The 14776-nt window shown below is 40.7% G+C and overlaps 1 protein-coding gene across 15 annotated transcripts in view; it reads right to left on the bottom strand.

Moving 5' to 3' along the window:
• The window catches only part of dmd (dystrophin), a 282422-nt gene that overhangs the window by 172751 nt on the left and 94895 nt on the right, over nt 1-14776 (bottom strand). For all 15 annotated transcript variants that reach the window (XM_037091716.1, XM_037091705.1, XM_037091714.1 and 12 more), the window contains exons 4-6: nt 6743-6835; nt 5274-5354; nt 3649-3741 (exon numbers count right to left, since the gene is read on the bottom strand). In XM_037091716.1, coding sequence (XP_036947611.1) covers nt 3649-3741; nt 5274-5354; nt 6743-6835 — 267 coding nt within the window. The remainder of the gene's footprint in view (nt 1-3648; nt 3742-5273; nt 5355-6742; nt 6836-14776) is intronic.

The following is a 14776-nucleotide window of genomic DNA, read 5'->3' as shown; positions in this document are numbered from 1 at the left end:
ATAACAGATATTGAAATCCATGCTAATACGAAGCCAGGCGATGTAAAATTACCATAAAGAGACCTTTTTGAAAAAAAAATCTGCTGCTTTCTAGCAAACTTTCGACATGGCTTGTCAGAGGATACTTTGCATCTCCACACACACACACACACGAAGGTACCTCCACATGGCAGCATGCACTCAGTCAAAGGACACTTGTGTACACACACATATCCATGCATAAGCCGGTGTGTGGATGTGGTTGCATCCTCACAGGCTGGAGTTTTTGGCAGTTGTGAGTGACAGTTTTGGAGCACTTGTTCAGGGCTCGGGGGGAGAGGGAGAGAGGGAGAAGAGAGGGAGACGTTACACTTTTCACTGCCCGGTTGTGCATTGCTTATGCATATCTTACCCTCACCTCTCTATCTGTCACATATGCACTCACACACACACATACATAAAGTATGTGTGCACACGAAAAGGGCGAGTTTTTGTTTCCCTTCTCTTTCTCTTTTCCATGAGAATCCGTGGTCTTACTTTCTTATACCACTCGACTTTCCTCTTCTGCTTCCTTCTCCATACTTTCTGCACTCCTATACACACACACACACACACACACACACACACACACACACACACACACACACACACACACACACGCACACACACACACACACACACACACACACACGCACTCTCACGCAACAAGGCAGTGCAATGAGGGTTAGAAGAACTCTGAGCAAAAGCTGGACATAGGAGTGAAAGACAAGGTGCCTAAAAAAAGACTTGTAAACCTCAATGTAGTAAAAAAAAATTGTTAAAACAGCCATTTACACACACGCACACACACACACAGTTGAAAGAATCATTTGTGCTGTTGCACACTCAAAGGTACACACTAACACAAGATCTGCAACTAAACCTATTAATAGAGTTCGCTGTAATTTGGTGCTGAGGTGAATTCCCAGCAAGGACACACACACACACACACAAACACACACACACACACACGCACGCACACACACGCACACACCCACACACGCACACAGGTTTGTTAGCGATTCCTCATAGAATGTGGCCTGCCGGGTAAAAAGGGACTCATTTGGGAGTAGGTCACTGCATGCATTTCCACTTTAATTGGAGGGGCGCTTTGACAAAGACTGCTGTAGACACACACTCAAACTCACAATGACACACACACACACACACAGAAGTACTCACAGACTGGCATACGTGCCCACACACAAGCAAACGGTAACCTCCAGGGCGTAGCAGCCTTTGACACTTTTGTCTCATTCACACGCGCTACATACGCAACACATACACGCACACATATGCTATCCACGATCATGCCACACACACACACACACACACACACACACACACAAACACCTCATTATAAAATTGTGTTTTGCTATTAATCGCGTCATTAAGTCTATGCCGAAACTAGTGTGATTGAGACATTAGCCTCCATCCAACTTAATGAGGAATGAAATACAATTAAACCATATTTTAATTTAAGCCATTAAAACTTGGCTCCACGTGAAGCTGGAGTCCATCATGACACAGATTTTGAACTTTAAGTACAGATTAAGGGGGAGAGGTAGCCAACAGAGGAGGGCGGAGGAAGAATGTTTTTCTATAAATTGGCAGAAAGATGAAAGGCGGCGGGAAGAGGAAAAAAAAGACCGGGAGGGAACGAGACATCAAGAAAAAAAAAAAAAAAGAACATTAAAGGAAAACTTTGGAGCACCTTGCACTGTTTTTGCACTCGCATTAATGCGGCTGCTGGATGTACTTTCTCTCCAGAGTTACGATGTCGGGTATCTCACCTGTGCTCGCTTAGGTTTTCTGGTTATAAATAAATAAGATCAGGAGAATACAAGATTCTTTATCACACTAAAAATGCGATCAAAATTTACAATATTGATTAAATGATATGGCTGGAGATCAACATTTATTTCAGATTTAAAAGATGTTTGATCCAAAATGTAATATTTTAGGTATATCACTATCTGGGCCTAATCAACAAACACCTACAGACTTGCTGTGACAGTCACTTCCTGTTAGATAACTGGAGGCATTACAGACACACGAAATCACCAAAGCTGTTTATTACTGTTGTCACTTAAGCTGCAAATGTAATATTAAAAGATGAAAAAAAAATTTAAATATAAAACATGATGTTCCAACAAATGTAACTACAGTCTCAATATTTCCCCAATGACTAATAAGACGATCTGTAGGGTCCTGTATTCAACAAAAAACAAATATTTCCCACTCCTGCTGCTGCTTCACGTTAAAAGCATTTAACTTGCGAAACACTTATTTTGAAGTAGGTCAATCCCAGGAAATGCCAGCAAGTCATTTCATACAGTCTGTGGGAGTGAATTAAACAAGAAAGGGGCTGTTAGGTGAAAAGCAGCAGGCGACAGGTTGCACACCTCCAGCTTCTCAGTGTGGTGACCAAGGCTTTTTCCCACATTAACGTTATCAAGGTTCCCTTTTGATTCCTCTGCCATCAGCTCTACTTGGTCAACTCTAATAACTCAAGCAACATCTCATACTAGTTGCTTGTTTGAGGTAAATACAACCTGCCATCTGTGATCAAACCTGAAAATTGGATCCCCAATCGAAAAGAGTCGTTATCAATGAGTTATGAGAGCTTAAAACATGCATTTTAAACAAATAAGAAACTAATAAGAAAATATTCCAGGTGTTTTAGTGAATCAATTGAATATGAAACCCACAGTCAAATAATAAAGTGGTATTTATTATTAGGATAGATAGATAGATGCTTTGGAGGTGATTGGAAAGTTACTGATGTGTCAGTGAATGAGAAAACTTGATTTTTTTCCCCCCTATAGAACATTTTTGTTACCTTGAGGCACCAATGTGTTTTCCTGCCTCACAGGGAAACTTTTCTTTTCTTGTCTTGCAGCATTCTATAATTATTTTTCCTTTTGAGTTCCGTGCAATCCAACCACCACCTTCACCTTGACAGCTACAATCCAGGAAACAGTGCACATTCCAAATATCACAGAGAAAAAGATTCAGACGGACACAGAAGAATAATGTGCAGCATTTTGTTCCTGTGACCTGAAATGAAATTGAGTATTGCAGGAAGCAATACCAACATCCAGCAAGCTGTATATAAGCCGCCTATGTTGTGGCAGATTCAGTTTGTGCGTCAAAGACAAAAGGCAATTTCAGCTGTTAAAGTGATGCTTCCCGGTGAGAAAGCTGTGTATTTGATCACCTCATCATCACAAGCGCTGTAGTTTTACTCATTGCAGCTTGTTTAGCCTCACTATAAAACTTTGTGTGGCACTCTAAATGGGTTCCACCGAATACAGTGTAATTACATAGTAAGATGGAAACATACAATTTCTAGTTCAGGGACGCTGCACACCTCTATTTTCCTGTTTTACCGGGGTTTTGTGTTACCCAGTGAATACTCATTAAGGTCAAAGTTGATAGAAAAGCATTCAGTCAGAACAGAAACCACTTTCTCCAGAGCACAGTGAGGATTTGCTGAAAAGAATAGCAGAACTTGATATAATATATAATTTGTATTGCCCACAAACACCAACAAAGCCAAACGCACGCATGTGCACGCACGCACACACACACACACACACACGGACACACACACAGACACACACACACCTGCCAGTGGAGAATGATGCTCCAGATGAGCCCGAGAATCAGTTTGTGATTCCCATCAACGATGTCTGCCGCTCCGATATTCACCAATTCAACCTGGAGGAGGAGACAACAGACAGGCACATCTTAATAATGGTTTATTTTACAACATACAAGCCAGTGCCTCCACGTTCTCATACTCCGTGGATCCTACCCTTGAAATGAAGCAGTGTCTTGTTACTTGTTTTACAGGTTTTACACTTCATGTGGACCTTAGCAACTGTACGCCAGGCCTGTTGATATTTAGATCCCTCTACATGTTGATGCTATGTGCACAGGCCTGATAGTAAAAGTGATAAATGTAATGATGAGTTTCTCTTTCTTCTCTTTTACCAAAACCACTTTTGATACATTCAGATAGCGAGACGCGCCTACATTGGTGGGTCCACAATGCACATATAATCTTTTTTTTTTTTTTTTTTACATTTTCATGCATCACTGCAGCAAATATTTTGGCACAATTAAGCAGCAAAACTAAAAGCAATATCTATAAAGTTGATAGGACAGAGGAAACTTTCTAGAGGGAACAGAATTAAATGTTAAGCATCAGAAATAATCTCTGATGGAGAATATGATTTTTCAGGAGGATGGCTTCTTAATTTGTGTAACAATCACCATTTTCATGATCAGGCCCACCAGATCCACAGACTGCATATTCTTTATATATATAGGGACAAGCATCAGCAAACCTTCAACTCAGTTATATGTTTGTGCATATGCTCATTAGCAGTCAAACAGAGTACCTGTCCCTCAACAAAGACGATAGTCACTGCTTAAATAGCAGTGTGCCAGGTCCTGGCCCACCTGTTTCTTAAAGGGGATGGGAGACACTGTGACTGGTTTAATTCATGTTAAACACACCAATGAGTAATCAAGAGTCTGAATACAACTCCTTTGTACCTTGTGCCTTGCTTTGCAAACATGTTGCACACTTTAACCAGCAAAAGGGAGTTGGATAGGCCTAAAGCATTCCTTTTAGTCAAGATATCAACGTGATAATGAATACGTTTTTGTGTCACATTTCTTTCATCTTCTTGTGACCTCCTTATATTCAGGTCCTTTGGCAGGTCCTGAAACCCGGGCTAGAAACCACTGCCCTGACTATCATTTGCTAAACCTTATGGAGGCACATGACTAACATATCTTGGCATCCTCTTCAACACAGTTTTAAAAACCATATTTAAATACTTATCTGGACTAAAGTAACTTCTTCCTATGTATGGAATGGAGGTGATACATTAGAGGATGGAGAAAAAATGCAGAACCAGTCAGAGGAGAAGCAAGATAAAAGAAGAACTGTAGTAAAAGAACCAGCCAAACAAACATGTACACAGAAGTGAGACAATAACATAAAAGATATATGTTTTTCTTAGACAGGAAAGTAAACACACTGTGAAAGAGACGAGGTACACGGGAACAAAGTTTGAGAGGAGATGTAGGGAAACCTGGAAGGCAGTTTAATTCAAGCACTTGTGTTGCCCGACCGGCGCTTTGTTTAATGTTTATTAATGAATCCATATATTTAACTCACACACATAATCACATCAGGACAAAAGGGAAAATGTGCATCGGCGTGCACACGTACTCACATTGTTCTTCTGCAAGATCTGCAGAGCGCGGTTGACATTGTTGAGCGAGTGAACACGCGTGAATCCTCTCTCCAACCTCACCTACACACACACATAAAACCAGACAGAGGAGATTACTGAGGCATAAACAGACCTTGCTCAGGGGCATCCATGAGCGCTACAAACAGCCACATTACAATAAAAGTGGGCATTTGTGTGTGTGTGTGTGCCATTACAAGTAGGCGATAGAATCAAACAAAGGACACAGATGATAATGTCTCTCCACAAGGTACAAAGTGGGGAGAGACAGGTGGTGGAAAGACGGAGAGAGAGGAAAAAGAGTGAAAAAAACAGAACGGCAGAAAAGGAAGAGAGAGGGAGAGGTTCCAGCGAAACAGACAGAGTGGAGGAGGTGAAGAAGAGCTGGAGGGGAGACAAGAAAACAAGGTGGGAGTGGAAGTTTGATTAAGACTGTGGGATGTGCCGGTGTTTGGTGTTTGGTGTGTGTGTGGGGACGGACGGATATGTTTAGGTTTTTTTTTTTAATCTCGGCACTTTGGCACTTCAGTCTCCCGTTATTCTTTCCTCAAATAATGATTTCAGCATTAAGGTTGGGAAAACGGTTAGTTTAAGGTTAAGCTGAGGTTAATGCAGCATTTACAGTGCGGGATATGGGACATAAAGCAGTGATGCAAAACGGGGCTGTGGGGCAAAACATTGTGTACACCTTATGTTATTTGTTTCCAACTATATTGCTGTCTCATGTACCCCTATACCATTGTTTTAGATAACTCAACCACCCCTTCTACCACCGGTCACATGCAAGATATCTCTGTATACCCAGAACCCACAATCTCTAAAACAGAGCCGATCTCAAATACATCTGTACTGTGCTTTTTACTTTCCACCCTCTGCTCAGGTAAATGGGACTCGACCTGACTGCATGATTCTGGTTAACGAGGCTGATAACTGAAGCTAATTTGAAATAATTACGTGTTCAGTTACAATAAAGGTTAATCAGCCTTTAGCAGCAGCCGTTCAAGGTGCTGAATATGGGATTTAACGGCAGATAGAACTCATTATTAACCAATTATTTAGAAAATTTGTGTTGTTTTAATACCATTTCATGAGTTTTTGTGATTCACGCCTCAGGTAAAAGGCCCTTTTGGGGTAGCACTTTGGCAACGTTGGTTTCCAAGTGGTTCCATTATTCATACTGCCTGCCTGCCTAGCTGCAAATGTAAAATAACAATCTATCAGGTCAAACCATGCCTAGTGGACCACTGTTTCCTTTAAAGAAAACTGTCCAGACATCGGACCATCTGCACCCGATCTTTGTCTCCAAACTGTCTTCTGATGACAGAGAGTTTAAAGTCTGGCATGACTCTGGCATCAGGTTTGTCCTCTCTGTATGCGGATATGTGTGTGTTTGTGCCTGTTTATACAGCATGCCCCCGTGTTTGTGCATATGTGTGTGTGTGCATTCATACCAGCTCGTGTCCTGACAGCCCCTCCAGCAGCTCCAGCAGGCGTCGTCCATCACACAGGTCTGAGAACAGATCCTCCACGGGCGGTTTCCCAGTCTAAAACAAAGATACGCGCGCGATCAATTTAACCAAGGATATCAAAATGAAATATATAATGTGGAACGTTCTGCGATGAACAGATTTCTGCAGTCTGCGAGCGTGTCGGATCATTTTTCTGCAAAGAAACAGCCAAGCCTCGAATGAGAGCAACAACTGCAGGAGGTGATATCAGGTCAATTTAATTGTTCCGTGTAAATGTCAAAGGTGCAGGCCTCGCACGGGAGACTCGGCTCTTCATTTGCCAACGCCCACATCAGAGTTTCTGGGAGTATAGTGAGACATCTCTTGAGTAATCACAAAACCAGCCCTGCGTTAAATGTGAAGATAGCAGCTAATACCCAAGAGGTTGCTCTTTATCAGTGCCGATAAGTCTGGGATTACAAGCTCGCAGTTACTTCACATGGAAAATGCTACGGGCTGAATACAGTGACAGTCTTCTCTGAGCCTTCACGGCAGCCAGGAAGGTGGAATTGTGGTTCTTCTTCAGCGCGTAAAATATACATTTTAGGTTGATTTTACACCCAAAATGGCAGGGAGCTTCAGTAAAATGTATAGTGTTTTTTTTATTTCAGATGTAAGCTTTCGCAAGACTTTTATTACAGGGCTTTAGTATGACAGTAAGTTCAGAGGAATCAGTCATGAATAGGTTATCCGTTACTAATGTGTCAAACTGAGCCTAGTCAACTAATATAGCCTGACTTTTTGCTGGTGGAAGACGCCAAAACGGTACAAAAAGTAGCTGAAACCGCCACAATTATCCGCCCAAATCATTTTCTACCCACACAATTACATAAAAAGTAGCCTAACCCGGCCAATCTGGCATCACTGCCCGAGATGACAGATTTAAACAAATGTTGCTGAAGAATCACTCTATGCAAAACTTTTATTCTCCCATTATTCTCTCACACACACATTTTCACCTCAGCAGCCTCCGCAGGGCCGCGGCTCTTAACTTGAATCTGATCAATTACCTCAATTTAACGTGGATATTGCAAATGACCTTCACATGCACACAGCTTATTAGAGGTGTCATAACAGATTTAAGATCAGCTAATCTGGTGTAATTTTAAAGCAACACTTGATTTAGCATGGTAAGCAGCGCAATGATATTATTTGAAAAATGGGTAAAAAGCCCACTGAGGTACATAATTATGAGAAAGTATGAGAGGAATTGGTGAAGACAGGAGAGGGGCAAGGACACAGACACCAACTAAGCAAGTGGAGACAGGCTTCTTTAACCAAAAGCTCTTCTTTGTGTGTTTTTTCCTGAAGCATCATGTACAAATGACATCATGAATCTTTCCCGCATTATTACCGTCCTCGTTACTGTGGCAGAAATATCTCCACTTGCATCGATCATGCATTATTACAACAATCCTGCCATGTCCCCCACTCCTGCATCTAAAATGCATTAACGCCTGGCAGTGAGACAGAAAAGAAGCGGAAAAAGAAAATAGTAGAAAATGAGCCAGAACTGAAGAAATAAACACAATATAGGAGAGAAAAGTGTAAAAAATCACTTTTCTACAATAAAGAAATTCAGTTATCAATCTTCTGAGAAACGACCTCTTCCTATCAGCGTCTCATTTTCTCACATTTTCCTCGTCTTCCTCTGCTCTCTCTCTCTCTCTCTCTCTCTCTCTCCCACACACACTCTCGTCTCGTATTTTTCTCCCTCTGCCTCTTTTTTTCCATCCCTCTCTGCCCTCGACCTACGCCTCTCGGCATCATCCTGAGACCCACTGTTATTGAGTCATTCTCCACACCGTGTGCGTGTGTGTTGGGAGAAGACGTATTACTTGAATGGCTGGTTGACTGCGCGTGGGCGTAGGTGATAAGCGAAGAAACCACAGATGATCGCAGATAAAAGAACGGGGGAAACGCGGCCAAATAAGAAGCATATGCACATTTTAATATCGCCACGCTGGGAAAACAGAACACACTCGTAAACAAACACAGGCTCTTTCTCCTTCCTGCCCACTCACACCTGTTACAAAAAAATCTCTCTCTTGTCCGTTCAGCGACGCCCTCCTTCATTTTTCTAGCACACTCCAACAATAAAAAAACAGTTCTCTGGGCAGAATTGATGTTCCCTTAATTGCAGCTCTCAGAGGAACCACTTGAACCCTCAGAAACCGGTCTGTACTTATGGCTGAACAATCGTCAGGAGCGTGCGCACACTGAGACGAGGTTGCCGCTGGCTCAGAAAAGACTTGATCGAGAGTAGTTGTTTTATTGATTTCACAGCTAATCAAATCCAAATGTTTTCTTTTTGGTCACGCTGATTTCATGGATCTTTGAACAGAGCAGACGGCAGCATTTTCTGGTGTCCTTCGATCCAAAGACTCTCAAATACTATTAAACACGATGAGCTGGACCGGGGAGTTGCACAGGAGGACCTTGACATATGACCTGCTATGTGAACAATATAACTCAGTGGCATTGACATCAGTGAAGTCGCAGCCCTCTGACACGAGACTGCTACATTACACCAATCCAAAGACCCATGTTTGGCACCAATTTCTGCTTTGTAGGACTGTGTGTGGTTTGGTCTGAGCAGGAAAATGATCAAGTGTGGTGTAGCAATTGCGATTGATTGTGATGGATGGATTTGGAAAACGCAGTCCCTATAATGGATGAAATGTGGTAAAGTGCCCTCGAGGGTGCCCTTCCAGCAGACAAAACATGGTTGAGTGCACTCTTGGGTATACATTTATCACAAGTTTCCATGCTGGTGCCCAACCGCATGCAGCTGGTGCCCTTTCTACTTTAATTGTTACTTTTGAGACAGTCCCTAACTTTAATTCATCAGGGTCATGTCATGTTGAATCACTGGTAAAAAAAAAGAAACATTTGTAAGCATCCCAACAAATCTGTTAAAACCCATAGTCTTATTCAGAAGTGATTAAGAATGAACTTGGCAAAAGTAGTATTAAGTCTTGCATGATGATTTAGGTGCTCCTAAAATGTTCATAGCTTCTAGTGGAAAGTGAAAGCCTAAAGCCTGTCCTTGTCACTCTACATAAAACAATCACGTAAATAACAAAAAAGTCTGATTCTGATGACGACCCGGAGCCAGATCTTCAGTAATAGAAAGCTCCGTTTTGTATTATTTTTTAACATGTTTAACCTTGCACAGTTCTGATCTTGTCTGTTCTTATCAGCCAGAGTTATGGCTCTTAGAAGAAGTGGCGTGACGTTTGTCTGACATTGGGTAAATCAAGTTTTACCACCAAAAAAAAAAAATCCAGAAGCGGTTCATATCTGAATAATGTTTTTATATCCATTTTATGTCCTTAGGCTGAACTGTGACATCTATTTCTTTGGATCTACAGTTGAAAATGTGTTCTACGCAGTACACATGAGGGATTGACTGATTTATACCAAGGTTTTCTTTTCTTTGTTGAGAACAAACCACAGCTGCTGCTGCTGCAAACCCCTGAAACACATTCAATCCTATAAAATAAGGAATGCCTCTATTAAACTGTGGCCATGCTGGGATTGTGTCGTGCGTCTCCAGTGAAAATGACAAAATGAAGTCTGCTTTACCAGCATGAATACTGAAATTGCTTGATATTTCACACAATTAAATATCTAATGCAAATGGAGGAATTATTCACAGTTGATTAAAAATTTAAATTGTAGATGCTGGAGCACCCCCTCTGGCAATAAATCCTTTTAACAAATATTGCTTTTTGTTAAAAAAAACAAAACAAAACAAAACAAACAAAAAAACTTCCATAATTTCCTCCTGGAACAAGATAGGACAAAACATTGGACACTTTACCAACTGCACAGTGTGTGTTAGTTATTTACATACTGTTCTTAATGTTGAGCTGTTCTACCATTATTTTGAAAAGCACAATTTTGTTGGCTTCTGGCCTGGCTATCGCATACACACACATAGAAGTTACTTGAGTGGTCCCAGCCCTTTTTTTTCCTTTACTTATGCCACAAAGTGTCCTGTCCATGGCTGGTGCAGAGATCCTAATTCGTGCCTTTGTTTCATCCAGATTTTATTACTATGATGTTTTGCTATCTGTTCTGCCACGTGCTAGTTTGATAACCAACCTTATCGTCACATGCTATTTGCAAATAACACATGAGATTAGTGACGCTGACGTGTTCAAGCCACTGTAGCTCACCTTACAGTCTGTTGCTGTGAGTGCTGATTGTTCCTGAAATGAATAAACAATAAAAATAAACCCTTCTTGATGTACCGAAACACTGAGACTGTAGTATTTGGGGTAACATGAAGGGCAGCCTGTTCCCTTCATCTGCCAACAAATAAGTGTGAAATCACAGGCTGCTCCTGAAGCGCACTCAGCCCTGATTTGTTTTAGCACAAATGTATCTTTTCATCTCCTTCCAACACAAACTGGGATTTACATCCACACATAAATACAAACACACACCACCACTACTCCATTGACTGACTATGGTGTGTCTAGGGCAGAACTGATCGGTATAAACCCTCACACACACAAGCTCCTTTTCATTTTCAGCAAACAGTGATGGCTACGAGTACAATCACCTCCACCAGCATGTGACCAGAATGCCAAACTTACACCTCTGACTCATTTCTGCGTGTGTGTATGTGTTAGTATCATAATATTTCCACAACCTCTCTTCAGACACACAGATGAATCCTTTTGTGCCCTTCAAGCCAAGGACAGTTGGTCTTTTTTCACCTTTAAAGGATTGTGTCACTGCAAGGTTACCATTTAAATTTCTATGAATGAAGAAAATAAAATATTACATCTGTGATAAGGACATGTAGTCTGGAATGTGACAGACAGACGTGGGGGGATAAAGTTTATTCATTTATTCCACTGCTTGTGTAAGCGAGGGTAGCCTGCACTTGACTATCAACTCTGCAGTAGATTACAGTTTAGGCCAAGTAAGTATAGCTGCTTTTTGTAGCGTCCTGACAATCATCACCCACATGTACCAGCCGCGAGCTACTGCAAAACACTTGTGCAGCAAATTCTTGTTTGTCATCCTATATAATTAAACTAAAAGTATCCACACCACTCAAGGCACAGTTCCTCGTTTTATGTGGGCTGCTAGCAAAGATCTGTAGGAGTGTTGCTGGTGTGGGATGCCAACAACTTCATCAGTGAGGACCACAGCCTTTAGGGGGCGCCACTGGTGGGGACCAGCAGGTTTTACTTCTTTGAAACTAGACTCTTGCTTTCACAGAGTCAAACAGTCTATTTTTTTATTGTACAATAAATTTTCCTAAATAATGTTACGTACATTTTTATAGTTTTCTTGTTTTTTTAGGGGAAATCTGCTGTCTGATGGCTTCCTGTCCTTCTCTCCTGACACATCTATCTCACGAGATAGCATAACATATTCAAATATACAATATAGGTCTGTGACTAACAGTTATTCATTATTTATGAATATGCCACTTTTTTTTTTCTTTATAATTCTATCTTATGAGGTGGCAGAGAAGAGTGAAACACACTCATAAAAAATGTCCTGGAGCCCAAAATGATTTTCAAATTGTTCTTTTTATTTTTACCAAAAGACTAAACCCCTAAAGAGATTCTGTTTGTTATCACATATGGCAGCTTTAAAAACAAAAACATGAAAATAACAATCAAGAGACCTACTAAAAAATGTGTAGGCTGTCCAAAGTGCATCTAGAGATGCTTTTGGACAGGCTGTTGGGTTTAGAAGGGGTGTGACAATAAGCTACCATCTGTATCTGTTTACTTCACAATATGGGGATTCAGATTTATACTGGAAGTGGATAGGATCTAAACTGGAAGTTGTTACAAAATATGAAAAATAAACACAAAACTATGAACCTAAATTAATAAAACAATACTGTGAGATTTGTTGGTTTACTTTACTTTTACTGTACCACACAACACTGAAAGTTTATGAAAAGTTTTGGTCTCTTTCCCTAAAATCTACTCACTGGATGAAAAGTCTGCATAATTTTATCATAGTGCAGATGTAAAGCAACACATATGGGACACCTAGCCATTATAAGAATCATCAAGATATATAAAACGCAAAGCAAGCATGACAGAACATCAAGAATAATAAAGAAAAACTCTCCTCCCCTCAAACCATAATCCATAAGAGATAAAGCTTTGATGAAATTCAACTCACGATATTACAAAAATTTGTTCTGGTTATACAAGCTGATATTGTGATATTGCACTGAAAAACAACTATCCAGAAGAGTAGCGGCAGCATGGGGTAGAGTGTGTAACAATGTGAAAGAGTGTCTTCAGCTGATCAGCATTTATCACACAGAGGTGAGACATCACATCCCGGGAAGCCATGCTGCTTTGGACACCAGTAGCTCCTGTTTGCATTGCAGTGGCAACAATCAAGAGGATTACTTTAAAATAGAAGAAAAAATACGATTTTGTTACAAGAAACTCAACCTCTCTGTGATTTCTGAACAGATTTACGGATGAACATCCTTCTGCCATCACTGTTAAGATTGTTCTGCTGATGTCTCATGTCTGTGTGTCAAAAATTGAGAGACTCCTGTCCTCATTATTAGTTCATTTTAATTCATCAACATTTATTTTATCGTTATTGCTTCTACAAAAATGTAAAATGCCACCATGTCAGACACAAACCCACCATCAGCTATGAAAACAAATCAGAACTAGATGTGTCAGCTTCTGTAATTGAATTTCCCCAATTAAATTCCTCAACTGGGGGACTTCATTACAAAGAGGATAGATGCCACAAAAGATGGCACGCCAGCTGCACGGTCTGATCTGAGGACAGCAGACAGTTTAAAGAAAGACAACCTTGCATTTTGGTGATTTGGTAAACAGCCAACAGCGAATTGCATCTCTTTTAAGCTTTACTACCGACCACGTATTTTCACTCTGGAAGTGTCTGAGATAACAGGCGACGTGACACATTCATTGTACTGTCTTGTTTTTGCTGGCAGGAGCCAGTGGCATATGAATGGATGAGTGCTGTGACTCACGCTAGTGACAGAAAAACATCAGCTGTCTCACTGAATTAATATGTATTAGCATAACAGAGACGAATTACAGCGTTATAGACATTGCAAAGTTTAAGTCCAGGCACTTGGGCCCTAAAAAGCCCCCAGGGTCTGTATTTAATCAAATTAAAATAACATTTAATTAAATTGTCACAAGCTAATTGAAACAACAGCTAACCCAAGGCCAGGCAGTATTCCAGGATAGGAGAATTAGCCGGCCTCTGAGGAAAATATAATTAAGACACTGGCGTATTCTATTGGGCGCCGTGTACTGTAGCCTACTTGACGGATTGTGTATAACAAATGGCTCACCAACCCATCGACTGTGATGGATATGATCTTTGTAAGGTTTTAAGTGAATGTCAAAGAATTTCATTTGAAAGGTAATTTGTTAATTTACACCAATCAGAATCTTCATCTTAAATGCTGATTGATATACTGGCTTAAGTCACTACTAATTCAAAGCAATCAACTGTATGCCATCACATCTGTGCCTTAATCCATAGTGTGCAATGGGACAGTCGCCGGAAGAAAATGCTGGTAATTGAGGGTTCTGCAGTACAATGTTAATACAACGTCATATCACATTCACAGTACATGGATATGAGCTGACTTTCAGGACTAGAAGGTGATGGTGGTGGTGTCACAGCTAGCCAAGACAGCTGCCTATCATCAGCTGGATAATTAAAATTTTACACCTGTGTTTGTGGTGACAGAGCATGGTTAGCAATAACATGATCATTTTCTAACCTAAGCAAGTGTTTTAAGGCCTAAACCTAACCAAGTAGTTTAGAGCCTTATCTTAACCAAGTAGTTGTCCCTAAACATCACTGTGTATAGTGTCTGAACCAAGCCAAGTAGTTTTAGTGCCTAGTAGTGTCAACCCATATATTTATGCTGCAACTGTTTGTTGACTTAAACTTCGAACAATGTCAGCATTTTGATAA

Source organism: Acanthopagrus latus, chromosome 24 (genome assembly GCF_904848185.1).
Source record: "Acanthopagrus latus isolate v.2019 chromosome 24, fAcaLat1.1, whole genome shotgun sequence".
In the NCBI taxonomy this organism is placed as follows: Eukaryota; Metazoa; Chordata; class Actinopteri; order Spariformes; family Sparidae; genus Acanthopagrus; species Acanthopagrus latus.
The sequence above is the reverse complement of the archived record's forward strand: the minus strand, read 5'-3'. Positions and strand labels throughout refer to the sequence as shown.